This window comes from Cottoperca gobio, chromosome 9, assembly GCF_900634415.1.
Source record: "Cottoperca gobio chromosome 9, fCotGob3.1, whole genome shotgun sequence".
In the NCBI taxonomy this organism is placed as follows: Eukaryota; Metazoa; Chordata; class Actinopteri; order Perciformes; family Bovichtidae; genus Cottoperca; species Cottoperca gobio.
In genome coordinates, this window is record NC_041363.1 from 3094149 (window position 1) to 3121860 (window position 27712).

At 44.4% G+C, this 27712-nt stretch overlaps 2 protein-coding genes across 5 annotated transcripts; both read right to left on the bottom strand.

Moving 5' to 3' along the window:
- Window positions 1–47: 47 nt before the first annotated feature.
- Window positions 48–11172, bottom strand: ankle2 (ankyrin repeat and LEM domain containing 2). Of its 2 annotated transcripts, none has more exons than XM_029440521.1 (13): window positions 11056–11172; window positions 8660–9169; window positions 7405–7599; window positions 6825–7009; window positions 6214–6402; window positions 6010–6132; window positions 5519–5582; window positions 4579–4754; window positions 4383–4489; window positions 3744–3934; window positions 2634–3504; window positions 2329–2460; window positions 48–1883 (listed from the first exon to the last, which is right to left on the bottom strand). In XM_029440521.1, the coding sequence occupies exons 2-13, from the start codon at window positions 9156–9158 to the stop codon at window positions 1673–1675; spliced, it is 2943 nt and encodes a 980-aa protein (XP_029296381.1). In that variant the 5' UTR covers window positions 9159–9169; window positions 11056–11172; the 3' UTR covers window positions 48–1672. The 2 variants fall into 2 exon arrangements, with proteins under 2 accessions (XP_029296381.1, XP_029296382.1); XM_029440522.1 differs by lacking the exon at window positions 11056–11172 and adding an exon at window positions 9944–10084.
- An 81-nt stretch (window positions 11173–11253) lies between these two features.
- On the bottom strand, window positions 11254–27572 carry golga3 (golgin A3). Of its 3 annotated transcripts, none has more exons than XM_029440518.1 (25): window positions 27497–27572; window positions 27329–27409; window positions 25937–26210; window positions 24416–24697; window positions 23351–23463; window positions 22193–22938; window positions 21932–22040; window positions 21160–21466; window positions 20815–21017; window positions 20581–20718; window positions 20273–20434; window positions 19805–20173; window positions 17608–17685; window positions 16722–16985; window positions 16497–16591; window positions 16016–16232; window positions 15726–15869; window positions 15355–15552; window positions 15114–15230; window positions 14769–14908; window positions 14511–14643; window positions 14173–14295; window positions 13780–13944; window positions 13269–13435; window positions 11254–13181 (listed from the first exon to the last, which is right to left on the bottom strand). In XM_029440518.1, the coding sequence occupies exons 3-25, from the start codon at window positions 26079–26081 to the stop codon at window positions 12989–12991; spliced, it is 4608 nt and encodes a 1535-aa protein (XP_029296378.1). In that variant the 5' UTR covers window positions 26082–26210; window positions 27329–27409; window positions 27497–27572; the 3' UTR covers window positions 11254–12988. The 3 variants fall into 3 exon arrangements, with proteins under 3 accessions (XP_029296378.1, XP_029296380.1, XP_029296379.1); XM_029440520.1 differs by having other exon boundaries at window positions 24542–24697; window positions 27497–27514; XM_029440519.1 differs by lacking the exons at window positions 27329–27409; window positions 27497–27572 and adding an exon at window positions 27247–27316.
- Window positions 27573–27712: the final 140 nt, after the last annotated feature.

Here is a 27712-nt window from a genome sequence, read left to right on the forward strand (position 1 = left end):
TCCTGAAATAAAAAGATCTCCCAAAATAAAGCACATGGGCAGTGAAGTACAAGTGATGTTTTATTGATTAGCTGAAAGCAAATGAGGTCTAGACATACAGAAAGAATTCACCATGACATAACTTTTAATAAAGCACAGAATGCTAAAAGCACAAGAAGCATGTTTTAAGTTTTTTAGGTGCGTTTTTGCAAAGTTTCACATTCATAAACATTCAGAGATCATCAGATCTGGTGTCACCTGAGAGCACGAGGATGACAATACAATCTTCTCAGTGAAGTAGTTTGTGCTCACGGATAAAGGTTCAGTTCACAAAAAGATGTACATTCAGAACACTTGTTTCTTTCGACCTAAGTAGAGTGGCAATCTGAATATTTTAAACGACTGGCTTTACGTCCTAGACGTAGCGAACACACCGTCATACAGCAGTTAATCCCTAGATTACAAATGTTTTGGATACAGCAGGTGTTTTGTACATTCACATTTCTCCATTAACATGTTTGGGAGAACTGCAAGAACCTGCGATGTGGACATGAGTTTAAACCCATTTGAACCACCAAAGAGACATTTTAAGCTCTATTAAGTGCTACTTTTTAAATCCACCTACGTTTTGTAATGTGCAACTCTGCAGCTAATCAGTTGGGTTGTCTAAGTGTAAGGCAGTTTTCTGTTAGCATGTCAATAATAAGCTAAATACATCAGGATTATGTTGCTGTAGGAGTCTCTCTGCCCCCTAGTGGTTACAAATCACTTAGTACAACTGAATGGTGGTTTCACACTCGCTAACTTTAAGGTTTTAGCCCAGACCAGACAAATTTGAAATGACACTTTAGTGCTGGGTGTGTGTTGTCGTTCGTAATCACACCGTGGGAGATGCTTGTGAATTGAAGATATTTCCGAGAAAGAAAAAAAAAGCCATTGCACAAGGTAGTGTCAGAAAGGAAAAGTCAAGACATGTCCAGGAACCACCGAGAAAAGATGGAAAATATATGCATTTATTCAACAAAATAAAAACACGGAAGGTCTCAGTCTAATCAGTTTTCCCCATGTTTGCCGGAATCATCGGACTATCTCCAGATGTTTCACGTCTGAGCTCGAGCGACGTGGGTCCAAACTGACAGCTGGTCCATCACTTCAGAAAATTAAGGCAATTCCTGAACTGAGGAAAACATAGGAAATGGCAGTCGGTTTTAACACCATTAATAAAAACATTAAACTTTTGTGCTACTGACCAACATACAAAAAAATAACTTTTTAAAATATTGACATTTTACTTTTTTTTTGTTTTTAAGAACATCCTCAGCGGCAGAATCCTGTCGAGGATTCCTCACGAAGGTTTTTGTGATGAACGAACTTTGGGGAGTGCGGCTTGTATTCACGATATTCAAAAGAGTTGACTCGGGCTATGATACAGGTGCTTCACTGTCCACAAATCACATTACCAACATGGTCCACACCCGTACGGGACATAAATGATCAAGGTTTCTGTTGTTGCTTTTCAAAGTCTCGAGTGTACATCACAACCCAACGTGATGAGAATTCCTGTTTTACATTAGGAGTAGTACCATACATCGTTAATACAAATCTTCCAGACACTTGTGCATATTTCTGTGTGTAGAGGGTATGGCCGTAGTAGGGGGGGGGGGGGGGGGAGAGGCAGAGGAGGGGTGGGACGTTAGATCGTTGGCTCGTTCAAGTGCTTGAGGCGGATGCGCTGGATGTAGCTAGCATTGGCAGGGCTGAAACGGCTGGGGCTGAAGTCTGGCGAGGCAGCGTGCCGGGCAGGACTGAAGCGACCGGTGGGAGACATCAGGCCGCTCGCCGGGGAGCCGGGAGTCTGATGCTGCATCCTGAGTCGTGGTTTTACCACCGCAGGGCTGGACCAGCTAGAGGACACACGTAAACACGTCAGTGGTTGCCCTTACAACATTCAATATGATAAAGTTGCACCTAATTCTGAAAGGTATATGTAGTTCAGATTCTCCTGTCCCATAGCAGCCTTGCTATTTGCTTTACATCTTTTAGCTAAACAATGCCAACACACTAACACTGCACGTCTGGTGCCACCATCAGCTCCTGCGGTGCTGTGTTCTGAGAGAAGGGACTGCACGCACCTGTTACTCCTCAAAGGGTCATGATGAACAAACGCTCCACCTCACTACTAATCCCCAAAAGTGTCTCGAGAGCCCACACAATAAATATTTATTACAGTATTTAGCCTTTAACCGGATCCTTAATCACAACAACCTCCCTTCATAAGCTAAGAGAGCGTCATAAACACAGTCACACATGAGACCAATAACTGAATAATATGCACAACAGCCTACACACCTCTGCATGTCTGACGCCGTGTACGACTTCATTGTGCTCTTCCACTTGTGAATGCTGGGATACTTCTGAGGATCGACGTCTACGCCTCCTATTGCTGACAAGACCTCTCTGTCCAACTTGGATGGTGAGTCCCTGTAAGAAGCAGGAGTTCACTGAATTATCATCAGAACCTTTGGAGAGTGTGAGCTGCGGACTTGTTACTCGTTTCTAAATCAAGTCCAAAGCTTTTGACACATCACATGAAACACTTTTAAGGACATTTTATTTTCGAGGAGCTTTAAGTTCCTTCAACACGTGTGACTCACCCGTCAATGAAGAGTCCTCTTCTAATGTGCGGCGGGGTCCTGGGTAGGAACACATTGGAGTTATCTAAGGACTTATAGGAGGACCCAGAGGATCCTGAGCTGCTCAGGTCCCTCCCCCCATGGTCCCATGACTTGGACCTAGCACAGAAGTTGCGCCCCCCTGGTACTGACCCCCTAGTCCTGCCCAGCACCTCCAGACTCTCCTCTGCTTCAAAGTACTCCTCTGAGCTGCCACTGCTGTGCCTCTCCTCCGTCTCTCCTCCCTCTGTTCTCCTGCCTGGGCCCTCTGAAGTCTCCCCATCCTGACTGCTGTGACCGAGAGACAGGTGGGTCACCGCGGAGCTGAGGTCTGTGGCTGAGGAGGAGATGTAGGAGTCCCGGACCTCCCTGTGCCGGCTCCCGCCACTGCTCCTCCGCTCCCTGCAGCTGGTGGGGCTGTCCAGCGACTCTTGAAGCGACATGCGCTCAAACTCCACCAAGAGGTCGGTGATGGGCGACAGCAGGCAGGAGGAGGACGGGGAGGTGCGAGGAGTCACCTTGTCTCCATTGTGAGTCCTATCTCTGGAGGAGGAGCACACCCCACTTTTGCAGAAGACGTCGGGCGACAGGAGTCCGTTGTCGCAGCAGCACAGCAGCTCCTGCTCGGCTGCCGTCTCGATCAGGTCAGCCCCGCGGTGGTGCAGTGCCATGGGCAGGATGTGGAACTCGCGGCCACCCACTGCTCCCTTCAGGCAGTCCATGGATGCAGCGGAGGACGTGATGCTGGTGAGTGCTGCGTTCTGCCGGTTCTTTATCTCCTCGAGGCTGATGTCATCCCCCTCGTCCAGGAAGGCACCAACAGAGATGGAGTTGCAGAACTTTTTGGGCTTGCCTGCAACGAAGGATGATGAATGAGACTCATTATTAACGTGTCATAGATAGAACTCTTCATGGGAGGAGATTATGCAGCTTTGCAAAATCCTTTCACTTTCCTTCCTTTCATATCTTATCGTGTCGTACAAAAGGCTCCACCTGAGCGCACTGATCACACTACACAGACAACAAAGAGATTCAGTCAGAGAGGATCATCTGGAAAGGAATACTGTTTTCAGGATGTGCAGGTGAAGGTACCTGGAGACGGGGTTCTGAACCTGTTGCTGGTCTCATTCTCCCCAGCCTCTTCATGAGCCCGTGGGCTGAAATCCTTCTTGCTAAGGTACTCGTCCAGCTTGAGGAGCCCCTCAGTAGAGGACAGATCCGCAAAACTGTCCAGAAAGTCCCAGTACTCCGCCCATGGGTGGCCCATCTCATGAGCCAGATCTCTGTAGAGAAAAGAATGACTTATTAAGATCATGTCTGTATTCACTTCATTTCTACAGTGTGTTTGAGAATACGTCACAGTGCCAGTCGATCACAATCACATTTGAATAGAGGTTTAATAATAGCCTGATATCAAATATGTGCTTATGCTACACGTACTATTCAACAGTGTTACTGCAGACAGACGTGCGAACACCACATTCAGGTGCTTTAGAGTCATTTCCAGTACGAACGTGATGCTTTCAAGCCAAGTTCTTCATACACTGTAATGCACTCTATATGTAATACGAGTTACTTCATGTCTATAATCCCACAGACATGTTCATCCTGCTCGTGCAAAAAGCTTTCCCTCCGTGTATCGTCTTCGGCCCACAGCAGCCCAGCACCCTCCAGTAGTCTTGTATTAGAGAATACACGCAGAACACGAGCAGAGTAAGGTTTTGGTCGTACCTGCCGACTCTCTCGGCCCCACGGTCCGGGTCAGACTTAAGAATGTGGTGGAAAAGCTCCGCTCGGTCTCTGGGCGGCGTCTTCCAGGACCGACGGAAATCATCAGCCTACAGGAGAAAACGACACGTGCTGGTTAAGGAATGTTTTTAATGATGCGGTGGAGGAGTACAGACACACAGGTAATCGGGTAACTTGCTTTAGAAGGACTCAGTGGGCCAGCAAAGGCTGTGACAGTCATCACAGGCTCCATCGGGCTTCTTGTATGCGAATGGATCAGCGAGAGACTTTCGGAGGACTCGGGTGACCACAGACCACCAATGATGGGATGAGACGTGTTGTCAGTTGCCCTCAGCAAAGGAATAAAGCAGCGGTCTGACAACAGATCATTTAAACATTAGATAACATGTTGGATCATAGACATGAGGTAATAATCTAAACCTTAAACTAACCTCAGTAGAGGGCAGGGCTTCTTCACCTCTTATGTGTGAGCAAATACAATGAAACAAAGAATAACATGTCTGTCTGTATGGTGCTCTCCGTTTGTCAGATTTGTTAAACGTATGTATTTGTTCACACCACAGGCCTACTCTAAAGGGATTAAACTAAAAGCACACAACTAGCTACTAGTACCCGCAGCCAGTCCATAAAGTTACTTACAAACCCAATAACACCAATTTATAGCACCTCAAACGGCTAATGATGCGTCATCAGTCATCATGGCTGACACCAAAACAACCAGCAGATACCAGATACCAGACAAAGGAAGGAAGATCAACACATTTAAATAGAAGCAGCTTCTATTTGAGTCAGAAACTTAAAAAGAAAGATCGTTGATATTTGAACTTAACACCCAAACAAATACTAACAATAACTGTATCATGCCTCTTCCTCCCACTGCCTTTCTCTTTATACATCCTGTGCACGAGCATCAACGCCGCCTGTTGCTGTTTGGCTGAAGTGTCGTGTGGCTCGGTCTGAGGCACTTTGTTTGTTTCCTCATTTACAGAACCAGAGCTGTGTATTGGATTAGAATCTCTGGCTGCACCTTTAATCAGGTCCGAGTCCTTCGGGAAGCGGGGGGGGGGGGGTAGAAACAGAAACGTGTAATGTCTTAAGAAGTGCGTGCGTGTCCTTACCCTCCAGATAGTCACTTATCTTCTGCTTCACTTCTTGGGTTTTATTCTTTCTGCTACAAATAAGCTGCGAAAAGGAAACAAAACAAAAACATTTGTGATGCATGTGCAGCTGACCACACTGACCACACACCGACCACACTGACCACACTGACCACACACTGACCACACACTGACCACACTGACCACGTACAACTGCTGCTGGATTAGCTGGGGAAAGAATTTGCTTGTCTAATTTTAGCCTTCAATGTGCAGCGAGTGATGGTTGCCAAAAGATTTGAAAAAGGTCACAGCTTCAAAACCGTGAGCATAACTGCACCTCCCTCAGCAAATACTGGCTGGGTACCCGTGTGCAGCAGTACTGTGAGGCTGAGATAGCTCCCATACGTACAGTTTCCTCAATGCCTTCTGTGTAAGGACCCGCAGCAACGACAAGCCAGGCTGAAGGTTCTCTTACTCATTGTGCACGTTACTAAGTTCAGTAAAGTCCTTACATCACAAGGCTTCTGGCCATCCTTGTTCTCACGGTTCTTATCGCTGTCAGGATGCGAACACAGGACATTGACCACGTCTGGACACCCAAACTTACAGGCAAAGTGGAGCGGTGTTTCAAAGCCCTGGAACACACAGACACAAACCATTAACTGCTTTAATAAAGAATCTAGTCTGCTTCAGCCGGTATGGTAAGAAGAACTTACAGCCTTATCTGGAGTGTTGAGGTAAAGATCCACAATGTAGCGGATACGTTTCTGCAGCATCACTTCCTGGTCGTCTGGATACATGAGGCGCATAAATGTGGGGTTTTCCAAGGTGTCTAGCAGCAGCTGGGCGATTCCTGCCTGGTTCTCTTTCGCCGCCACGTGCATTACGTTGTACCGGCAGCCCTCCTAACCAGACAGAACAAGAGAACAACGTTATGGATCAGGAGATACTCCTTTTATTTTCATCTCTTGTCAAAATGAAAGGATGCTTCTTTTGGTCTAAAAGCAGCATCTGACCTTAACTTCACCTGCTGCATTTAGGATTTATCAACATAGATTTATCTTTTACAATTGGTATTTATAATAGCATCACATTTGCAGGTTTAAAATACCAACTTCTAAGATTCAATACTTTAATTTAAAGAAAAACTGAAAAATCATGAATGTATTTTACACACACACACACACACACACACACACACACACTGCTTCTCTAATAGCACACAGAGTTTGAGAAACCACAGAAGTACGACGACACGCATAAACATTTACGTTTACATTAAATATGACAATCTGAGACCGAGTGCACCAAGAAGTGATCTCCTCACCTGCACAATAGTGGGATTATCCCCTGAGCCAATGAGATAGCGTGGGTTGTCCCAGACCAGCTCGCTGAAAACCACCTCGTCACCCTTCTCCACAGCTTTCCTCAGTTTGGCGGTCAGGTCTTGGGTGCGGGGGCTCTTGAAACTGTTGGCCCGCTCCCGGTTGATGGTATCAACCTCCATGTTGTCTGGTGCGGAGAGGGAGAAGAAAGTGAAGCACAGGCAGGAGGAATGTGGAGATGATGCATCTCACCACGATATCAACATGTCCCTGCGATTTATGCAGAATAATTGTGCTAAAAAACGATCTGCTAATCATCAGCCAATAAGTGACAAAGATGCAGAAAATGAGACAATTAACATTATAATTGTTATAAATAAAAACATTTAAGTTAAAAAATGAGTCTTGCTAATGTCAATAATGCAGAAGTGCGACAGTTTGATAAGTCTATTGGGCAACACATGTAATATTATAGCCTTAGCATGACTCACATGTGCTATAACTTGATGAACTCCTAATAAAATATATAACAGAGGGTATTGATTTGACCCTTATTAGAAGTTGCACACTGCATCTACTGACCTTTACTTACGACCAGACCTGGTTTGGCAGGAGATACACACGGTGTAGATTTGTTGGGAGAGGGGAAATAGTCACAGATCCCCTTAGCAAACTTCTCAGCATCCTCACGGTTGGGAAAGTGTTTGAAGCGGGCTCCCTTCATCATCTTAACAGCTTGAAGGGCATCTTTCTGATCCGTGTATACATGCGCTCTCTCTACAGACAGAAGAAGAAACGTTTTCTACACGAGCTAAATGTCTTGTTTCATTTCTTACTGTTTGTTAATGTGTCTTTCTGTTCAGTCAGCCTAATGAGAAGCTACACATGTTGCATTAACAGCCTGCGCTGAGGTTTACACTTCCAGCATTGGTTTTTAATGGTAGCTCAAGATTCATTTAGATCAATACTCTAACCCAGAGAGGTCAGGGAACCCTACAGCCTGGCCGCTTCCCACCAAAGAAATAACAACAAATGTTTTCATCCACTTAAGAAACAAATGTACAAATTTCAATGTCAGACTACAACAGTAGCAAATACTTCTAAACAAATACAGAAACTGGACAAACAGTAGATATCCCGAATAAACAAACAGCAAAATAATCTTTTACGGTGGACTTTGGCCTCAAGTAAAGCCAAAAGTTAAACCTTTCAAAGAAAGTAGAGCTCACAAGAGCCGTGTATTTCTTTTTAAAAGACTTAGACAATAAATACAAATGTTGATGATTGATTAAATTAGGATTAATTCAGATTTAATCTATTTATTCATCATGTAAGTTTCCATCCCATAGTTACACCAGATGGAATCAACAAAGTATTTGTTTCAGATTTCTTTCCCCGGGTAATTGTTTGATAGCGGACGGTTGACCAGGGGAAAGAGAAACGGGGAATGACATGCAACACGGGTCCACAGCTGGAACAAAACCGAGGATGTTGTGATTTCAATATGCCATGTAATAGTAGCTATCACGATTTCAATCAACCCATTTGCTACGTGAACATGCATGAATTTAATTGGATATCAGATATTACTTTACTATCTTTACATTTAGACTGATGATCAACACATTGTATACTTTGTGTGTAATGATGCTGGCTTCACAATTAACATATGAAGTCTAGTCATGGAGTGAAGCTACATTCAACTGAACTCTTCTCTGTAATTCCTGTATTCAAGACCACCTGGCAAGTGATCCTGAACTGTAGCTGATGTAACTTTTGCAAACCTTCAATCTGTAACAATGAGAAGACAAGAAGTAACAAGCAGAGTCTGACTTACCATTTCTAGCCAAAACATCCTCCAACAGTGGACATACTCCATAATAAAAGGTCGGGGACACTTGTGCCAGCTTTGAAGGGGTTTCCGTTTTGGACTGAGAGTTACTTCTTTCTGCAGAGTTGTTTGAGGTCGTCCTTACTGAGATCTCATCTTCCTCTGGAGGGTTGAGACCCACACCGTAGCCAAAGTCCAGCTCTTCGCTGGCAGCCTCACTGGGGTTGTATCTTGTTGCAGCAGTGGGAAATGCAACTGCTGCTGTGGCACTTGACACAGGTTTGGTATGATCGGCAACAGAGGCCGCACCGCCCGAGACGCCTGCCGAAGAGCTGTTGTCCGAGTCAGTGGCACTGCTCTCTGGACTCAGGACTCGGGCTAACTTCCTCTCAAAGGTGGCTCGGGTTGTAGCTGTGATAGGACCGCACTTGACGCCTTCTCGGGCAAACTCCTCACGCAATTCATCAGCACTTAGCCCCCTCAGCCTGCTCAGAACCGCCTCCATGCTTCAGCTCCCTACAACAAAAACATACAATACACTTCAGCAATTATGACCAGCAGTTGTTGATAAGCTAAAAACCACCAAGTAGGGAAATGTAATACTTGACATTAGTCTTTTATTTTTTTACTAAATATAAAGAATCATAACTTTGTTGTTTTCTATCAATACTTCAGCAGTTACAAAGCTACAATGCTTACACAATCATTTCAACACTTGTGAATGGCAATTAAAAATGACAATTCCAGTTTGGTATTACTTGCTTACTTTGGTGTGAGCTTAGTAGGTTTTTATAATATTATAATATATTTATAAAAACACAATATTCCCATAATAAGCAATCAAACAGCCTTCAACTGCTCTATGTGCATATACATATTTCCAGATCCGCATATTATTAACCCAACACGTTATATCTCATCAGAACCATCCACACTATTGTGGCACTAGCATCTGTTAGCTGACTTGCTAACCAACAAGTCAGCTTTAGCAGCCGGGGAGCGTGCCAGGCAAAGCTAGCACGAGGGAAACTGCTCACATAACAATCTAGACCAGCATAGTGACACAAACAACTTGGGGCTGGAATATTAACGGCTACAAATATATAGAAATGGGATAAAATATAACAATAACAGTCGGTTCATTCGCATGCTGTCACGCCCAAGTATGTCATTCGAGGTGAGTTGTCGTGCAGTAACGCAACACATTTGATACGTCTTCGTGGTGATGGTGCCGATAAAAATCTAAGTGTACATGATGACATCTAGTAACAAATGTGTCCCTATACTTACCAAAGAACATGTTTATTTAATATACGTGGAGCTATGAGAAACCTTTGTTAGTTTTGCAAAGATAAACTGTTGGATAGACACAAAGCTGGAGACGGTCTAGTCTCATTGTTTACAACATTTTCTGCGCATGCTCAGTTTTAAGGGAGGGCACACGCTGCATTCCAGAGCTGTGGGAACATTTAAAACTGAACGACTTGAGGGTGACAGGCGCGCACAGATCATTTGCAACCGGCATGTGACTCTCTCCACACTATGCCTTTTTGATATCATGGCCATATATATTAACCTATTATTTAATAATAACATTCCTATAAAATATCACTCAAATTGAATTACTTGTCCTAAAAAAGTTTTGCACCTGGTTGAGGTCATTTTATTAATAAAGTTGTTGTGCAATGCCATGATCATGAATGTTCTTATTGCTTATTAAATTCCCTACTGCCCTACAATCCCATACACTTGTTTGCGACAACAACGTTTCGAGGAAATTCGATATCTGGTATAAAAACAAAAGCAGAAAGCTACTTAAAATTGTATTTTGAGAACGTCTCTTACATTTACGTACTTTCCCTGAAGGCCTGAATGTAGCATCATGCTCTATCATGACTAATCCAAGGAAACGATAACCTAGCAAACTCAGGTCCATGTTATTCTGGTAAACGACACATTTACCCATTTAAAATAAATGAAAATAACGAATTAGTTTAAATGTAGTGCTGGTATAACCTCCATGCTAAAAAAATATTCGTGTTGGCACAATCCCCACGTCTACAGGCCAACTTGGTAAGGCATGTATGAGGCAAGACATGACGAATCTTAAGATATTCATACAAAAACTAAAAGAAACATAATTTACCAAAAATAGACAATTGCCCATTAAAGGTGGAAGCAAATAAAATTAGAGTGACGTTCGTTAGCTACACAATCCGTTCTAGGAAACTGAGTTTGACAAGCATGCTAGCAGTCGTTAGCCACTTAGCAAGGCAAGAAGCTAATCACTCAAGCCACCGGTTACGTAAATACGTAACACAACACATCACCTTAAACATGTACCACAGTTACCTGTAGTGCACTACTAGTTAAACATAGTATTGTAATAGTGACATGCCCACCTCCTCAACTCTCTCCCCGGCTACTGTTGCTAGGTGTCTTCTTCTCACCGCTACGGTTTCAAAATGCAGAGCGCGAGGACCCGGAAGCGTCTAACATAGTGCCTGATCAAAAAGAACAGCTTTAACCAGGGGGGGGGGTATTTCACAACTTTAGAAAGTCTTTGTAGACAACATATAATGAATGAGCCCAAACTATAATGACAGATGAATAGTGCAATTTTATGATAAATACAATCACATCTCCCAACACAGATGTTAAAAAGGAATGAATCAATTCCAATCTCTAAAGAAAAAGAAAAAGCAGATACAGCAGCATGAGCACAGGTGTTATTACATACTACCCAACGTTACAGTGAAAGGTAGTTTGGAAGATGCAGTCCAAATGATTTTTTTCAGAACACAGTATATCAATATATAATAGTTGCCTCAGTATGCATTCTCCTCAAAATAATTATTGTCCCTTTAGAAATTCATAAGCATACAATGGTGTTTAAAAAAAGTTATTTTTAAGTGTGGGAATAATGCACTTCAGCACAGCAGCTGCAGCACAGATGCATGCAGAAAGCTACTGTACCATCCAATGGCCCCTTATCACCTCTACACTGACATTTTAGTGCAGCTGTAACAGAATTACTATCGGCTTTGAGTTATGGTTTGCATTTGATATTTAATCTTAGTTACACTATTAAACAATAATGACTTTACAGTCATACAAAAAATGTATATATTAACCTCTGGAAACAATTAATTTATCCCCATACCCATGAAACAGCCATAAAACAAGTATAACATCTGATTTAAGGGGGTAGTCTTTTTTGTTGTTGTTGTAAATACATTATGTACCAAATGTAACAGAACGTGAACACATCTGATTGAACCAGCGGTTAGAAGTAGTAACATTTCTGCTTCATCGTACAACTTTCTCTCCCCGTCAGTTAAGTTTGGATCATCTACAATAAACCATTCTTCAGTAAGGATTTGCACATATACACTATAACAGAACACATCTTGCACACGCCCTCAGCAGAAATACGCTCGGTCAAACCAACTTAGTCCTTAACAGCATATTAAAGATCGCTTAAGGCTTTTTTTGCGTAGGAAATACTGCAGTCCATGCGAGACAAAACACCCCGATATATAACTGAGATTAATGTTTTTAGAGTTTAAGAACCCATGGTGATATGGTCACAACAAATGTAAGAAACACTGCATTAGAACAAGAGCCAATACAATAAAACTGACCACATGACTGACTTTAAACTTGATGAAAAGGAGTAATGATGTTTCACCATCAACGGCTTAGAAACCACGTGGATGTTTAACCACGTCAGTGAAGTGACAGATGAGCAACTTCACTCGTACACAGGCACAAAGAAATGTAAGAACAGTTCACAGCCAGTCTGGTGACACACCAATGGTTTGTTTCGGTCAACAAAAACACTTTTTAAAAATAAAGTCAGCCATCTTTAAGCAGCGTTCAAAGCCACCGATTTATTATTACGAGGACGATGATGACAAATACCTTTTAGTGAAGAAAACTGCCAACTCAACGGGGGGGGGGGGGGGGGGGGGAACTGGTCCAACAGATTACTTAAACAGTCCATACGAGACCATATTGGTATCTATGAGAACAAAACTTAACATGAGGGATCCTCTTGGAGAGGCTGTCAGAGAAACTGTAATCCCTTAACTCTAAATAAATAAATGTGACAATAAGCATAACAAAAACATAAACAGCTGTCAAATAAAGAGGAAAGAATAAAGCTGTGGTATATAAAGTGTTACTTTGCAAAAGCACTTCTGTGCTGATGGGAGAATGCCAAATGTTGGCAGCAATCGTTAAGAAAAGAGAAAAAGGGAATAAGGGGCTTAAAAAGTGCCTTTGTGGATAAAACTCCACTCTCCCTCTAATGGCCTGAGAAAACTTCTTCTGTTATGACTGCTGCTGTTCTGCTTCATTGTTATTTTCCACCACCATGTTGTTTAGCGGCATTGATGATTTGGAGAGGTTGTTTTCAAGCTCCAGTTGAGCCAGTCCCTCCTCTGTGTTTGTCCATGAGCTCATTGACTCATGTACTGTTACTGTGTGTTCTTCCATCTGCTTTTGGAGAATGTCCATCTCCTCCCTGGGAAAAAACAAAACAACATCACATGTACTCTGGCACTTTGGAGAGCTGCTCAGCACGACACGACACTCAGAACAAGAGGCTTACTTTAGATGCCGTAGACAGTTGTGTAGGTTGTTGAGGGGCTCTTTGTTAACAGAAGTCGATGGTTTCAACAACTCATCCAACAGGGAGGCCGGCACGGGGCAGTCTGGAATCTTCACTGGTGTCACCGGGTTGGATGGGTTCCCTTCACTCTTCAGCTCCATGCGCTGCTGCTCCGACAAAACCATCATCACAGGGATGCATTTAGTCAGTTATCTCACGCAGGCATGTATGTATGGTGGGGGGGCGGCTGTATAATGCTAAACACACTGCCATACAATCTCCATTTATTTATAACTAATGTGAAAGCCTTCATGTTACGACAACGAACGAGGGAGTTAACACTAGAACCCAACTAGTCCACGTTCTTTAACTATTTAGCCCCAGGGCCCAGTCTTTCAGTGCCCCCCCTGAAGCACAATGTTGTCCGATTAGATATACTGGCAGAAACGCAAACACCATTTAAATCAGCACAAATATTCAAACAGTTCTGAGTAAACATAAGGTGCCTCACCTTCCTGAGACGATTCTGTTTGAGGTCCTGTTTGAGTTGCTGGTTCTGCAGAAGGACCGTCTTCATGCTGTTCCTCAGCTCCACCACTTTGGCCTGCAGCATAAACTTGTCCTTCCTGGTGCCGCTCAGCTCATCCTGCACCGACTCCAGCTCCACCTTTATGGTCTGAGAGTCATTTTTGTTAATGTAAATATGTTTTCAAATGTTCTTTAGATATCGTGATATTGTTATCATGAATCTTTTTGGCCACTATAATCGTGTGTTGGAAATAGCGACAGCCCGACTCTAGACACTGTTTACTTCAGTAAAGAGTCATTTTGTGCATTAGCATACAGTAACATTCGTTTTTAAGTAGCAAACTTTGTGTCCATCCTTTACGAAGAGCGTACTTGCCTGCAGAGCTCTCTGTAGGTTGTCCAGCTCCCTGTGCTGACACTGCTCCATCATCTCCAGCTGCTGCTTCTGAGCCTCAATCTCCCTCTGCCTCTGCTCCACCTCCCACTTCAGGTCCTCAACCTGAACGACAAGTCAACGTTAGACATCAGTTTAGAGAACTGGAACCCTAAAACCTTTCATAAAAACCCAGCACAATGATAAAAGATTACAGTAGATGCAGTATATAAGTTAAACTGCCTCATGTCTACCATATCAGAGGCAGATGACCATGGAGTCTCTGTGTCCAGATATTTAAATAAAGCTCATCGTCAGCTTAATATCTGTCCAAGTCTTACCTCTTGGTTCGTGAGGGGCTGCTTGGACAGTTCCTCGTCCAGTTGTTTCTGGAGGATCTGGAGCTGTGAATGGGCCTCTGCCAGCTCCTCTTGGAACCTGGACACCTCCTGAGCATGCTGCTCATCCTGAGCCCTGCAGAGTATCACATATTCAATGATACATCAGAGGTAAGATATACAACTGCTACACATTTTACTTTATTCTTTTAAGTAATTGCCAGAAGTCACTGTATTCTTCAATCAGGCAAAAGCACATACTGTAGTTTATGGGATTCACTCTGCAGAGCTTTGACCAGGTCCTCTTTGGCCTGGAGGTCCTTCTTGATCTCCGCCAGCTCCAGCATGGCTGCCCTGTAGTGCCGTCTGTTGTGAGCTGCTTCAGCCTTTGCTGCTGCCACCTAAAGAACACATCACATCTGTAAAACCCCAAAGATCCCAGGAGAGCAACTGCTCCAGAAAAGTACTTATTATATAATACAGGTCACAATTCTGCCCTTTGTCAAGCAAATGATCTCAAACATATTGAAATCACAGACTTTTCGGCAAAATTAAAATGATGTGCAGTTGGCAATTCAACTTAAAAATGATGCTTGGCGCTCCTACCTGTTCTCTCAGGTCCTTGACTTTGGTCTTCTCTTTATCCAAGGCGAGCTGTAGAGTTTGAACCACCTGCTTCATTTGCTGGTCCTCCTCCTCTTTGCGCTTCAGAACAGCTTGAACCTGTAAATGAAGATGAAAGGGAAAACGAGTTTCAGTTAACGTCATTTCTTTACCAAATAATTGTATTGTGGCACAAAGTTAAATACTTTACAACACCATCAACATCATAAGATAATGACTTCACCTGCAGGTTGAGCTGGACAAGATCTGCCTCTCTCTTAGCTAAGGCAGACTCCAAAATGTTGGAATGCTCTCGCAGTGTATTGTGGGACTGTGCCAATCCTGCCAATTTCCCTTTTTCATGTTCCAGCTCGAGTGTGAGCTTCTTGTTGGCATCTTCTAACTTCCGAATCCGCTTCTTGAAGCACCGGGACTCTTGAAGCTGTGAAACCAATTCATGGCGTTAATACAAAACAACATGCATGAAGTGTAAACATGCCGCTCGCACACACGGTCGTGATCAGCAACATGACATGAAAGAAAATACAGGAAACAATCATTTCCCATTAGATATAACAAACCTGTACATATCAACACAAACAGATCATTGTTCACCTCATCCTCCAGCTCCATGACCTTCTCCTGGTACTCCTCCAGCTCTGTGGAGGTGAGGGTGATCACTTCCTGCAGCTCCTTCTCCAGCATACTCTTGCTGTTGGCCACAGCCCTCAGCTCATCCTGCAGAGCCCTAATCTTCCCCTGGATGAACCACAGGTGCCGTTATCCAGGATTAAATCACAAATATCTTTATGATAAAGCAAATAAGTAAAGGACAAAGGGTCTCTCACACACACACACACACACTTTTCACAGAGCTGTGAAGGTCTGGCAGGTTTACGCCGTACCTTTAAGGCCTGGCTGTTTCCCCCATCAGACACCTGGGCCTTGAGTTTGAGCAGCTCTGCCTCGGCGGTCTCCTTGTCAGTCAGAGCCTCTTGGAGCCTCCTGCTCAGGATGCCCACCGCGTTCTCATAGGCCTTGTGTTTGGCCTTCATCTCCTTCTGAGCACTGGTCAAATCCGTCCCCAGCCGCTTCACGCGCACCTTCTGCTCCGAGATGGCCCTATTGCATGCATACAACACAATGTTAAAGATGTCCATGGAGAAAGGAGGATGTTCTGACAGCAAGATTGTGCATGTTAAGAATCACATTTAGTGAGTTGCTGATGGATATACTGGTCAAAGCACATTTACTTACCTAATCAGGAGACGAGGAAGTGTATTATTATAAATGATTTAGATCTATAAATAGCACTTGATGACAGAGATGTGCATCATGGTCCAAGTCATTCAAGCTCTCCAAATCTCTATGCAGCGCATGACTCACTTTTTGGCTTCTCCCTCCAGTTGCTCCACCTGTTTCCGCAGGCCTTCGTTCTCTTCCGTCACTGCTGCGAGATGACTCTGATCAAACTGCACAGACTGCAGTGGGAGAGGAACAGAATACATGACACTATAACTGCTGACAACAAACAACTTACTTCAACATTTACTTGCATTGTTAAAGTACTTTGATAAGTAATATTCACCAAATGAAAAGGTCTATAATTACCTGGATCTGGGTTTCTAGCTGATCCCTTTCCTGCTGAATGTCTTGCAGATGGGCCTCCATGCTGTTCATCTGCTCCTGGACTCTCAGCACCTCCTTCTGCAGCCGGGCCTGCTCCAGCTCAGCCTTCTGCTTCTCCCCCTGAACGCCCAGCAGCTCCTGCTTCAGGTCCTTCATCTCCGACAACAGACGCTTTTTGGTAGACTTGAGCTCACTGATCAACTGATCTTTGGAGCTGGCGTCCCGACGGTAGGCTTCCACCATCACCTGTAAAGTCAATGACGGTTCAATACTTTTTGATATTTGCGTCTTTAAGAACACAAATACATTTTTCTTACGTCATCTTGTTGCTCATTATCCTGTACACCTTTAACGAGTAGGTCATCAGTCATGCCACAGTCCCTCCCACATCATTGACTTCCCATTAGTTACTTCAGATGAGAGACATTTTCTTTAGTTAATAATGCAGCCGGATTGTTCTTCTTCACCACCAGGGGTACACTAGTCCCAAATACAGTTTGATGGACCACGATGAACATCAAAGAATGAGTCTGAAGGGTCTACAAAACCTCAATCCTCGAGAAATACAATACTATTCACATCTCTGTCATTCTGTCAATAACTCCACGCTCTTTATGACAGCCTCCACCACTACTCAATCCACTGAGGCCTGTCAACCAGCACTCTGCTGAGATGACAGCCGTCTGCCTCGACAATACATCCTCCCACGACAGCATCAGCCTTAGCCACGACATTTTATAAATAAAAAGGTAAAATAACTGAATAAACGTACGTAGAGTCCACATAGTCTACACTGGCTTGTACGAACATTACCCAGGAAGAGAGCTGCACATGATGACACGTGCCGTGAGAGCAAAGGATGACTTACCTTCTGTTGTTGGAACTGCTCCTTCAGTTTCTGAGCTTGCTTCTTCAGGGAACTATTTTCTTGTTGCAGAGTTTCAATCTGTAACAAAGCAAGGGTCCTTCATTATTCACTACATCGTGGTGAAAAGGTAACCCCAAATGCACAATGATCTGGATCACGATCGTTTCCCAGTTAAATGACCACGATGGGCTGCGATGTTGACATTTTAAAATGCGTGCTCTGCTCATGGAAAACCTTTCCTGAATGTTGCAGCTGCAGTCCAGAGTAGAAGAGTAATATACAACCGACAGCAGACGAACCAACCAAGATGCACCGAATTCAGGTGAAGAGGAATTTAATTTTAAGTCTTATTTTGATGCAAAGATTTTTTTGTGTTGCTTTTTGCCTTTATTCGATAGTACAGCTGTAGATAGACATAAAGGGGAGCGAGAGGAAGACATGCAGGGGAGAGAGGAAGACATGCAGGGGAGAGAGAGAAGACATGAGAGAGAAGACATGCAGGGGAGAGAGAGAGGAAGACATGCAGGGGAGAGAGAGGAAGACATGAGAGAGAAGACATGCAGGGGAGAGAGAGAAGACATGAGAGAGAAGACATGCAGGGGAGAGAGAGGAAGACATGAGAGGAAGACATGCAGGGGAGAGAGAGAAGACATGAGAGAGAAGACATGCAGGGGAGAGAGAGGAAGACATGCAGGGGAGAGAGAGGAAGACATGAGAGAGAAGACATGCAGTGGAGAGAGAGGAAGACATGCAGGGGGGAGAGAGAGGAAGACATGCAGGGGAGAGAGAGAGGAAGACATGCAGGGGAGAGAGAGAGGAAGACATGAGAGAGAAGACATGCAGGGGAGAGAGAGGAAGACATGCAGGGGAGAGAGAGGAAGACATGCAGGGGAGAGAGAGAGGAAGACATGCAGGGGAGAGAGAGGAAGACATGCAGGGGAGAGAGAGAGGAAGACATGCAGGGGGGAGAGAGAGGAAGACATGCAGGGGGGAGAGAGAGGAAGACATGCAGGGGAGAGAGAGAAGACATGAGAGAGAAGACATGCAGGGGGGAGAGAGGAGACATGCAGGGGGGAGAGAGGAGACATGCAGGGGAGAGAGAGAGAAGACATGAGAGAGAAGACATGCAGGGGAGAGAGAGGAAGACATGCAGGGGAGAGAGAGGAAGACATGCAGGGGAGAGAGAGAGGAAGACATGCAGGGGAGAGAGAGGAAGACATGCAGGGGAGAGAGAGGAAGACATGCAGGGGAGAGAGAGGAAGACATGCAGGGGAGAGAGAGGAAGACATGCAGGGGAGAGAGAGAGGAAGACATGCAGGGGAGAGAGAGGAAGACATGCAGGGGAGAGAGAGAGGAAGACATGCAGGGGAGAGAGAGGAAGACATGCAGGGGAGAGAGAGGAAGACATGCAGGGGAGAGAGAGAGGAAGACATGCAGGGGAGAGAGAGAGGAAGACATGCAGGGGGGAGAGAGGAAGACATGCAGGGGAGAGAGAGGAAGACATGCAGGGGGGAGAGAGAGGAAGACATGCAGGGGAGAGAGGAAGACATGCAGGGGAGAGAGAGGAAGACATGCAGGGGGGAGAGAGAGGAAGAGAGAGGAAGACATGCAGGGGGGAGAGAGGAAGACATGCAGGGGAGAGAGAGGAAGACATGCAGGGGAGAGAGAGGAAGACATGCAGGGGGGAGAGAGGAAGACATGCAGGGGAGAGAGAGGAAGACATGCAGGGGAGGGCCGCAGGTCAGATTAGAAGTTCAGCCAGAAGGATCCAGCTCCAGTACATGGGCCCTGAGATTTGTTACTTGAAAGTGAAAGCAGTGCTTTTTATTTAATTGTGAATAAGTGCAATAAAAATATCAATATCTCAAAATGAATGAATAATCGTGATCTCAATATTGAGCAAAGTAATGGTGATTATAACCATAACCATGTAACCATAATCTTGCAGCCCTACCCAAAAGATGAAATACAAAGCTACTTTAATTTATTTAAACTTCACTGCTTGAACTGAATAGAACACACCTTCATCATTACGGTGTAACAACAGACGTGGACGTGAATGTACTGATGTCCAAAGAGACACGAGGGAACGTCACTATGTTGTAAGTCATGGTTTAATCACAGCTCATGAGATTTCAAGGCCATTCTCTTAAGTTTCATTGATGTTTGAATTGTCCACCTCCCACCGGGAACATACCTGATTGGCTTTGACCTGGACTTCCTGTCTGAGCTGATCCAAGATATCTGAAGCCAGCAGAACATCTTCTCCGAGCCGCTCGGCACCCTCGTCGAGTTGGCTCTTTTCGGCCCGGGCTGCCTGCAGCGCCACCTCCAGGACAATCTTCTCGTTCTGGAGGAACTGGATGTTGTCGTCCTTGGCGCCGCCCTCCGTCTGCAGCTCGGCCAGCTGGGCCTCCAGTTCCAGGAAGCGGGCTTCTAGCTGGTTGATGGACAGCTCTTTGGTTTGCAGGTTCTCCTGAGTGGTGGTCAGCTGGCGCATCAGCTCCAGATGCTCTTTCTGTAGTGACTGCAGCTGCACATCCTTCTGAGAAAGGATCAACTTCGCCTAAGAGGGAAAGAGTGTGAAAGTCAGTTTAAAAAAGGTAGAATAAAATATTAATTTTACTGCCCATACGAAAAGGGAAAAACAAATGGACTTGACTACCTGCTCCAGTTCCCTTTCCAGGGTGCTGGCTGTGTTGGCCAGTTTAATTAAGTGTTCTCGCTCATCCTCAAACTCCTCCAGTTTGTGCTGCAGATCATCTTCCACCATGTTCTTTGCATCCTGGATCTGCTTATAGGAAGCTTCCTGGGTCAGCATGTCGGCCTGAGTCACAGACAGTGAAAGGTTTCACACAACATGCTAGAGTGATTTTTAAAAAGAAACAGCCACTAATACAACGAAAAGATGAAGAACGATCTTCAGGTATGGGTTGTTGCGGATACATAGAGTCACACAGGGATGTTGGGTACCTCGATGCTCTGCAGCTGAACAGCGATGCGCTCTTTGTCTTTGATAGAGCGGTGTTGGGTCTCAGTGAGTTGGTGGGACAGAGTCACATTATCTAGCTTCAGATGTTCCAGAACACCAAACTGAGTCATCTGTCCGGCCTGGGAGAGATGAGAACAACAAAGTGTCGTGTCAACTCTTCGTCTGACAAATGTCAAGCCTTCATGAAAAACCAACTGCATTAGCATCAAGCTTACCTGCATGCTGGCCATTTGGCTTTGCAGTCGGACTCTTGCCTCCTGGGCCATTGATAGCTGCTGCTGGTACCACTGTCTGAGCTGCTGCAGTGAGTCAATTTCAGCCTGCGAGGTCTTCATTCGGCTCTGCAGGGTGCTGCGCTCCAGCTGGACCTGTTGAAGCTGGCTCTGAAGACCACTCATCTGCTGACGCAACTCCTGGACTGCAAAAGTGCAAAACATCTCATGTAATCATGAGGGTGTATATGCTAACCGATAGTCAGGGTGTCTACAAACACCATAACTCAAAGCACAATTAGAGACTATTGATGGTCAACCTCAGCTCTAGGGGTCTCCGTCACTCACCTGTATTGTCTCTTGAGGTCACAGTGTTTTGCATCTCCTCCACCTTCCCCATCAGCCTGTTATATTGGTCTTCAGCCACCTTCAGGTCATTGGTTAGAGAAGTCAGACTAGCATTCTTGCCCTCCAGACTGCCCTGGAGCTCCACCATGGCCTTCTCTAGCTGGCTGGAGTTTTGCCGCAGTGTGCGAACCTCTGTAGTGAGGACACTCTGTTTCTGCTGGCTGACCTGCGCCTCCTCCTTCTTCGCCTGCAGCTGAGCATTCACTGTAGCAAGCTGGGCCTGAAGCTCCGTCTTCTCCTTGAGAGCCTGGAGGAAAGGACAGTGTGGTCAGCACTTTATCAGAAACAGTAAATTAACAGCAATTGAGCTAAATGTAATCTTTGTTCAATGCTCTGCGTGGCTGTCAGCTGGCGTTAGCAGTGTCAGAACTGACATTTTACAGGCAAAGTTGAACATGGGGCACAATATATTACGGCGTTAACTGATTTAACATTTGCAGTATTTATGCAAACAAAGCTAGTACTGTTACTAAAGAGACTTCAGTGAATGAGAAAACCTTTATCTACCTACATCTTTATCTTGCAAATATATAATAATATTACTTCTATAGTTCTTGGAACAAGATTTGGTGTCTGTGTCACAGGTCTGGATGTTCTTCATAGAAGACTTTGGTGCAGTGTAGTTGCACCATATTGGATGATTGTCACGGTTATTTTGTCCACTCCTGTACAGCATATGCACCGATGGGTAATTCATGCGGTTATTTTTTACCTGATTGGCCTCAGAGGACAGAGACTCCAGCTGACCCTCCAGTCTCATTTTCTCTTTCAACACCTGCAGCATATCGTCATGGCCCATCACTGAACTCTCCAAAGAAACACTGCAACAAATGTAAAAAACATTAGTCCTCAGACGATTGGTCACTTAGTGGAGCGACAGAAAATTCTAACAATTTACAAAAATCAATTCATGGTTTTAAATCAATGTGAGGAACGGCAGATCTCAGGAAGCATATTTGATGTTGACAAATACCTGCTGGAGAAACTGTCCCGGCGGCTGCGAGGCTCCGCTGTCCCTTCTCGCTCCCGCTCCAGCTCCAGCAGGTGCTGCTCTTCACTGGCCGCCTGCAGCACCTCCTGCAGGGAGGGGAACTGACCCATGGCCTCAGGGGCAATCTCCCTCCCCTCCACCGTGTAGGGCACCTGCTGCCTTTCCACTGATGCGGAGAGCGTCCTGTATGTCCCCCTCGTAGACACACTGCTGTAAGACGAGCTGTCACTGTCGTTGCCGTCGTTCCCTGGCCTTGTTCCGGATTCACTGCCGTCAATTTCTGAGACATTGTCCCCAACGTGGCGCGAAGCACCCGGCCGTGTCTCTGTCTCACAGGTGCTGCCCTCCGACATCACACTGACCTCAGACAAAGTGGACACTGAGCTAATGGTGGACTGGAGGGAGCTCATGGTGTTGTCTGCTGTTCTTGTTCTACCTCCACCTCCACCTGCACCTCCACCTCCACCTGCACCTGCACCATCATTCTCAGGAGACTTGTAGTCAGCCAAGGAGTGGATCTTGGTTGGGTGGGGTGATCTGGACTTTCTCTCCTTGGAAGGGGGAATTCCCAAGCTACCCAGTTTGGGACCGCGGGGAACACTGGTCCTCATGAAGGAATACTCCTTGGTCATGGAAGAAGTGTTGGCCCTGGGCAGATCATCAGGGTGCAGCATGAGCTCTGGATCCAGGGTGCTGAATGGCCTGTTCTTGGGGGTGGTGCGGTGAGACTAGAAACAAAAGAAATGACCCATGGTACTGCTGTCGTGATGAATCCTGACACAAGTTTGCTCAGCTTTAAAAACACACAGTATAGTGTAATACATTAGGAGTAGCGATGACAAACAACACATATATATATATACAGCCAAACCTAAACAAAGGGAAACGGTGTGGTCTACCCTTAAACAGGGTTTATCTTCTGGGTTACATTTCCAAGAGAACAGCATGTGTAGCAACTTCAGCTGAGTCTACAAACATCAGGCACAAGCTGAATGCCACATATACGCCATCAAAAATAGATAGTTGTCTAATAGTAGACACGATAAGATGATGCAGACGCTGCCAAAAACTGGTTTTGGAAACACGAGGACCTTAAGGGCAAATAGAAGAAGAGCTGGTGCTGCTCCATTATTCACTCACCCTCTCCTTATGCCTCTGCACTCTGTACTGTTTGAGTTGTTCCTCCAGACGCCGGCGAGCATCCAGGCGAATCTTCTCCTCATTCTCCATCTCCAACGATGGCTTCTGGTTGGCTAAAGGGAAAGTATGTTAGGCAACAAAACATACTGCACGACTGCACGACGGTTCTTTGTTTGCACAAGACCCGGTTTTATAAGACTGGTAAAGTTTAAACCTAGCAACGAGCTGTATGTTGCGTTGTATAATGTTGGTTGTGTATTGTCGAGTGAAGCTGCCTGGGATCCTGTCCTCACACAGCAATACTAAACTAATTATTCGAAGTGGAGTTTCTTATGCTAATCCCTGGGCAGGAAACATGTTTTGTGCAAGCCAGTGACAAGTAAGTCACAATGTGCACAACAACATTCTCCATTTCTCCTGCAGACAGCTACTGCAGATGGTTAGCGCAGACAACATACATCTAAAGGGGAGCTAATGGCGTCTCTCTGTCTCCATTAGCTTGTTAGTGTATGCAGCGTAGGACAGACCTGCCACAGCTATGCAGCCAATATTGCAATAAATGATGCAAACTTCTACGCAGATTTACACATGTTCATGTGCCATCCAAGGAGATGCTACAGGATTCTTCATGTGCCGCTGCATATATTCTGTGTGGGAGTTTAAATGTGAAGCCAAACTCAATCCCCACAGATTGTGGCGAGCAAAACAAATGTGGGATATTTATAAATATCTAATATTTTTGAGAACAAGGTAACTGTGCCTGACTTTAAAATACCACCAAAAGAAGATAACATGCTAGGAGGGATTAGTTCCAAAAGGCAGCCATTAGTACAGTGATCCAAATGAAGCGCCCACGGCAATTTCTAAATCAAGCAAACAAACTAAAAGAAAGTCTCAGAGAATCCTTCTGTTCACGAAACACACAGAACACACAGAAGGGAGTTACAACGGATGTGTACCTGAGCCAAAAAAAGCTGAACATCCCACAGCAAAATTAGGTTAAAATACAGGGGGGGGGGGGGGGGGTTAAGAGGGGGCATTCACTCCACACAAGTTTATGCTTACACAATTCAGTCTCCTGCAAAGGCATACTGAGTCTGAGCGACTGCAATGAATCACCCTTGTGAACCGTGAACTCAGCACTATCCCCCTCAGACTTCTCTAGCATCATGGGTGGAAAAGAAGCCAAACCTGGGGAGGGCTCTTGGGTCTGTGAGTTGACAGGGGAGCTGGTGCTCTGGGGGGGGGATGTCGGAGGCAGGGACCCATTGATATGAGTGTCCCCCGCAGCACTAAAGTCCTCTGCCAGTCCGTTTCCATTTGGCATTGCATCTGAACTGACAGGACCTGAAAGAGAATGGGGGGGGGGAAGAGAAGTGCTGAGGAATGTGACAATTAGTCATGATAAGTTCGTGTGAACTAGACTGCAAAGTGGAAGTTATTCCACAAGCTGGCTGGCGAACTGTTAAACTACAATATGTGGCTAATGATGCTTCTTTAGCTGCACCTGCTGAAGGAAACACATCTGTGTCTTCTCATTGGTTTAAAATGGGAAAGCATTTTAAATCTTTCAGTGGGGGGGCTTTAAGAAAAACACTTTGTGATGGCACAGGGTTAGGTTAGGGTTATATATATATATTTAAGTCTCGTCTGTCCCCAAACCTTTTAGAAGTAATTAAGGCTCATATATATATATATATATATATATATATATATATATATATATATATATATATATATATATATATATATATATATATATATATATATATATATATATATATATATATATATATATATATATATATATATAGGACTGTGCAAAGGTTTTAGGCAGGTGTGAAAAAATGCTGTAAGAATGCTTTCAAAAATATTAAATTACAATTGTTTATTTTTATCAATTTACAAAATGATACGCGAGCGAACAAAAGAAAAATCTAAATCAATATTTGGTTTTACTACCTTTGCTTTCAAACCAGCATCAATTCTTATACAGGTACACTCGCACACAGTCAGGGATTGTGTAGGATTATAGTCAACGTTGAGGATCGTAGACGCAGCAGATGAAAAACACATCACGCTTATTTCCCTTTGAAATCGGAAGATGTCCACCAGAGCCATCGGCTCACAACTGGCAGAAACCAGTGGGACCCAGGTACACCCATCTACTGTCCGGAGAAGTCTGGCCAGAAGAGGTCTTCATGGAAGCGTTGCAGCCAAAAAGCCAAACCTCCGACATGGAAACAAGGCCAAGCGACTCGACTATGAAAGCATTCTTAGTTTCCAGCAATCTTTCTTTATGCCTCATCTTTTCTTCTCCTCACCATTATAGACTGTAAGCATAGTTAACCCTTAAAATTACTCTTTTTAACATGTAATTTCAAGAGCCATGCAGCACAGAGCAGTATGACTCCCCAGGCCTTGCAGTAGCCACCAAAACAGGTCATGTATGGCAGAATACAAGTGTTACCACTAATATGCCTAAAGGGGAAAGAACTTTGCAGATCAAAGTCATACTAACAGATCATTTCAGCATTTACCCTATATACAATAAATCGTATCGTATGAGGACAGCATCATACTCACCATTATGAACATCCCCTTTTGAATCGTGTGCGTTGTCCAGCCCTGGTTTCAATTGTGTTTCACCTTCCACTTTAGGTTTTATAACAAGCTCTTCTTTATAAGCATTATCCTCCATTTGAGCTGATTGGTCAGTATCCGTTTCCATTAAGAAACTGAACTGTCACAAAACTGCTGTTGCCTCTTTGGAAAGAACTTCTCACAAAACCATCTTGTTGGGAGGCAGGCCAGCTGCGAGCACGCCAGTATCCAGGGACACTTCTGAACACAGACCGCACTAAAGACAGAACACATTGAGTGTAACATCTATCTTATAACTTGCAGCCCATGTTTGGAGAATAAGACACATTATAAAGGTCAATAAACATCACAGAAGAAGTTGCAGCTGCTAAGTAGTGATCTGTTAGGACACTAATTATATAACAACTCAGCCTGCTTTCATTTAAACACAAGCTAGAGTCAAGGGCTAACAAGCTGACTGGGTAGTTAAGTGGATTGTCTCGCGTTAAATATAGATTAACTAACAACTCACATTGAATCCTTTATTTTGACACACACAGATGGGTCAAACTCGAACAGATCTAATTCAATATGTGCAGGAATCTGTTGATAAGACAGACAGACGCCTTATCGACCAGCAAACAGGCATTTCAATCTTTCAACTGTTCAGTTCAGTTTAGATTGTGGGGAACAATCCTCATTTTATTTGTGAGAGCAAATTCATATTTGCAGAATTTGCACAAACCATTCAGAAAAATATAAGCAATGTTTACGAACTGTGTGCATTTGTCGACATGCAAGGCCCGGTTTGCATTTTAAGAAGAGTCTGCATCATCTCTTTATCGGAATGTATGAAACTGTGGACGTAAAGTGCGGCCACAGCGTTATTATTCAAAACTCCTGCATGTTTCAAGTTAAATCATACTGTATGCTTTAGCTATTAATGATAACCCTTCACTTCAAGGTGATGTTGCTAACTTAGCGATCTGACAGCAGCTCGGTTACTTAGCTAGCCTGTGTCCAACACGGTCTCATCCTGTGTTGATGGAGTCACTCGTTCAGAAGACAACAGGCGTTGATCATCGTAAATGTAAATGCTGTTAAATTGTGCTAATGTGTTGACAGGGTTTAGTAAAATGATACGGCTAATGTGACAAGGATAGACTTAAAGCGAGATTATCTAGCTAGCTAGCTAGCTAGATATGTTTACGACGGAACCTGTCGAGCTACATGAGCTAACTCGCTAGCTAGCATCGCCAGCGCCAGTGCGAAGGAGTGATTTCTGAAATATGTTCAATAAAGCAACGAATTACCTTCTGTCGTGTAAGTATGCCACAAAAACCCCATGTGCAAATTATAAAATGACAATTTCGGTAAATGACAATAAATGCTCACCCTTTCGCGAGCTTCGCCTTTTACTACGTGGCTGTTTGGTTTCCGTCCACTTATCTGTCCGACGGGAAACACGGGACACATCTGGAGGAACAAGTTTGTCAGACAACGCTTGGATTTTAAAAACGAAACAAAAAATGCATATGGAAATGGTACATTTATTACACAAACCATTATATAGAATGGGCAATACTACTGGTAAATCTGCCGGATGTGGTGCACTGCTGTTAGAAATAACTGCGCCCTATTTGTCAGCAGTGGCGGACTGCAGCCGCCCTGCACCTGCGGGGGCCACAAGAAGTGACATTAAGCTCTCAATGCCTTTTTTTTTTTAGCAGCGTCATTCGTTGCACAGAATGCAAGGACTGCATTAATACCCACATCATT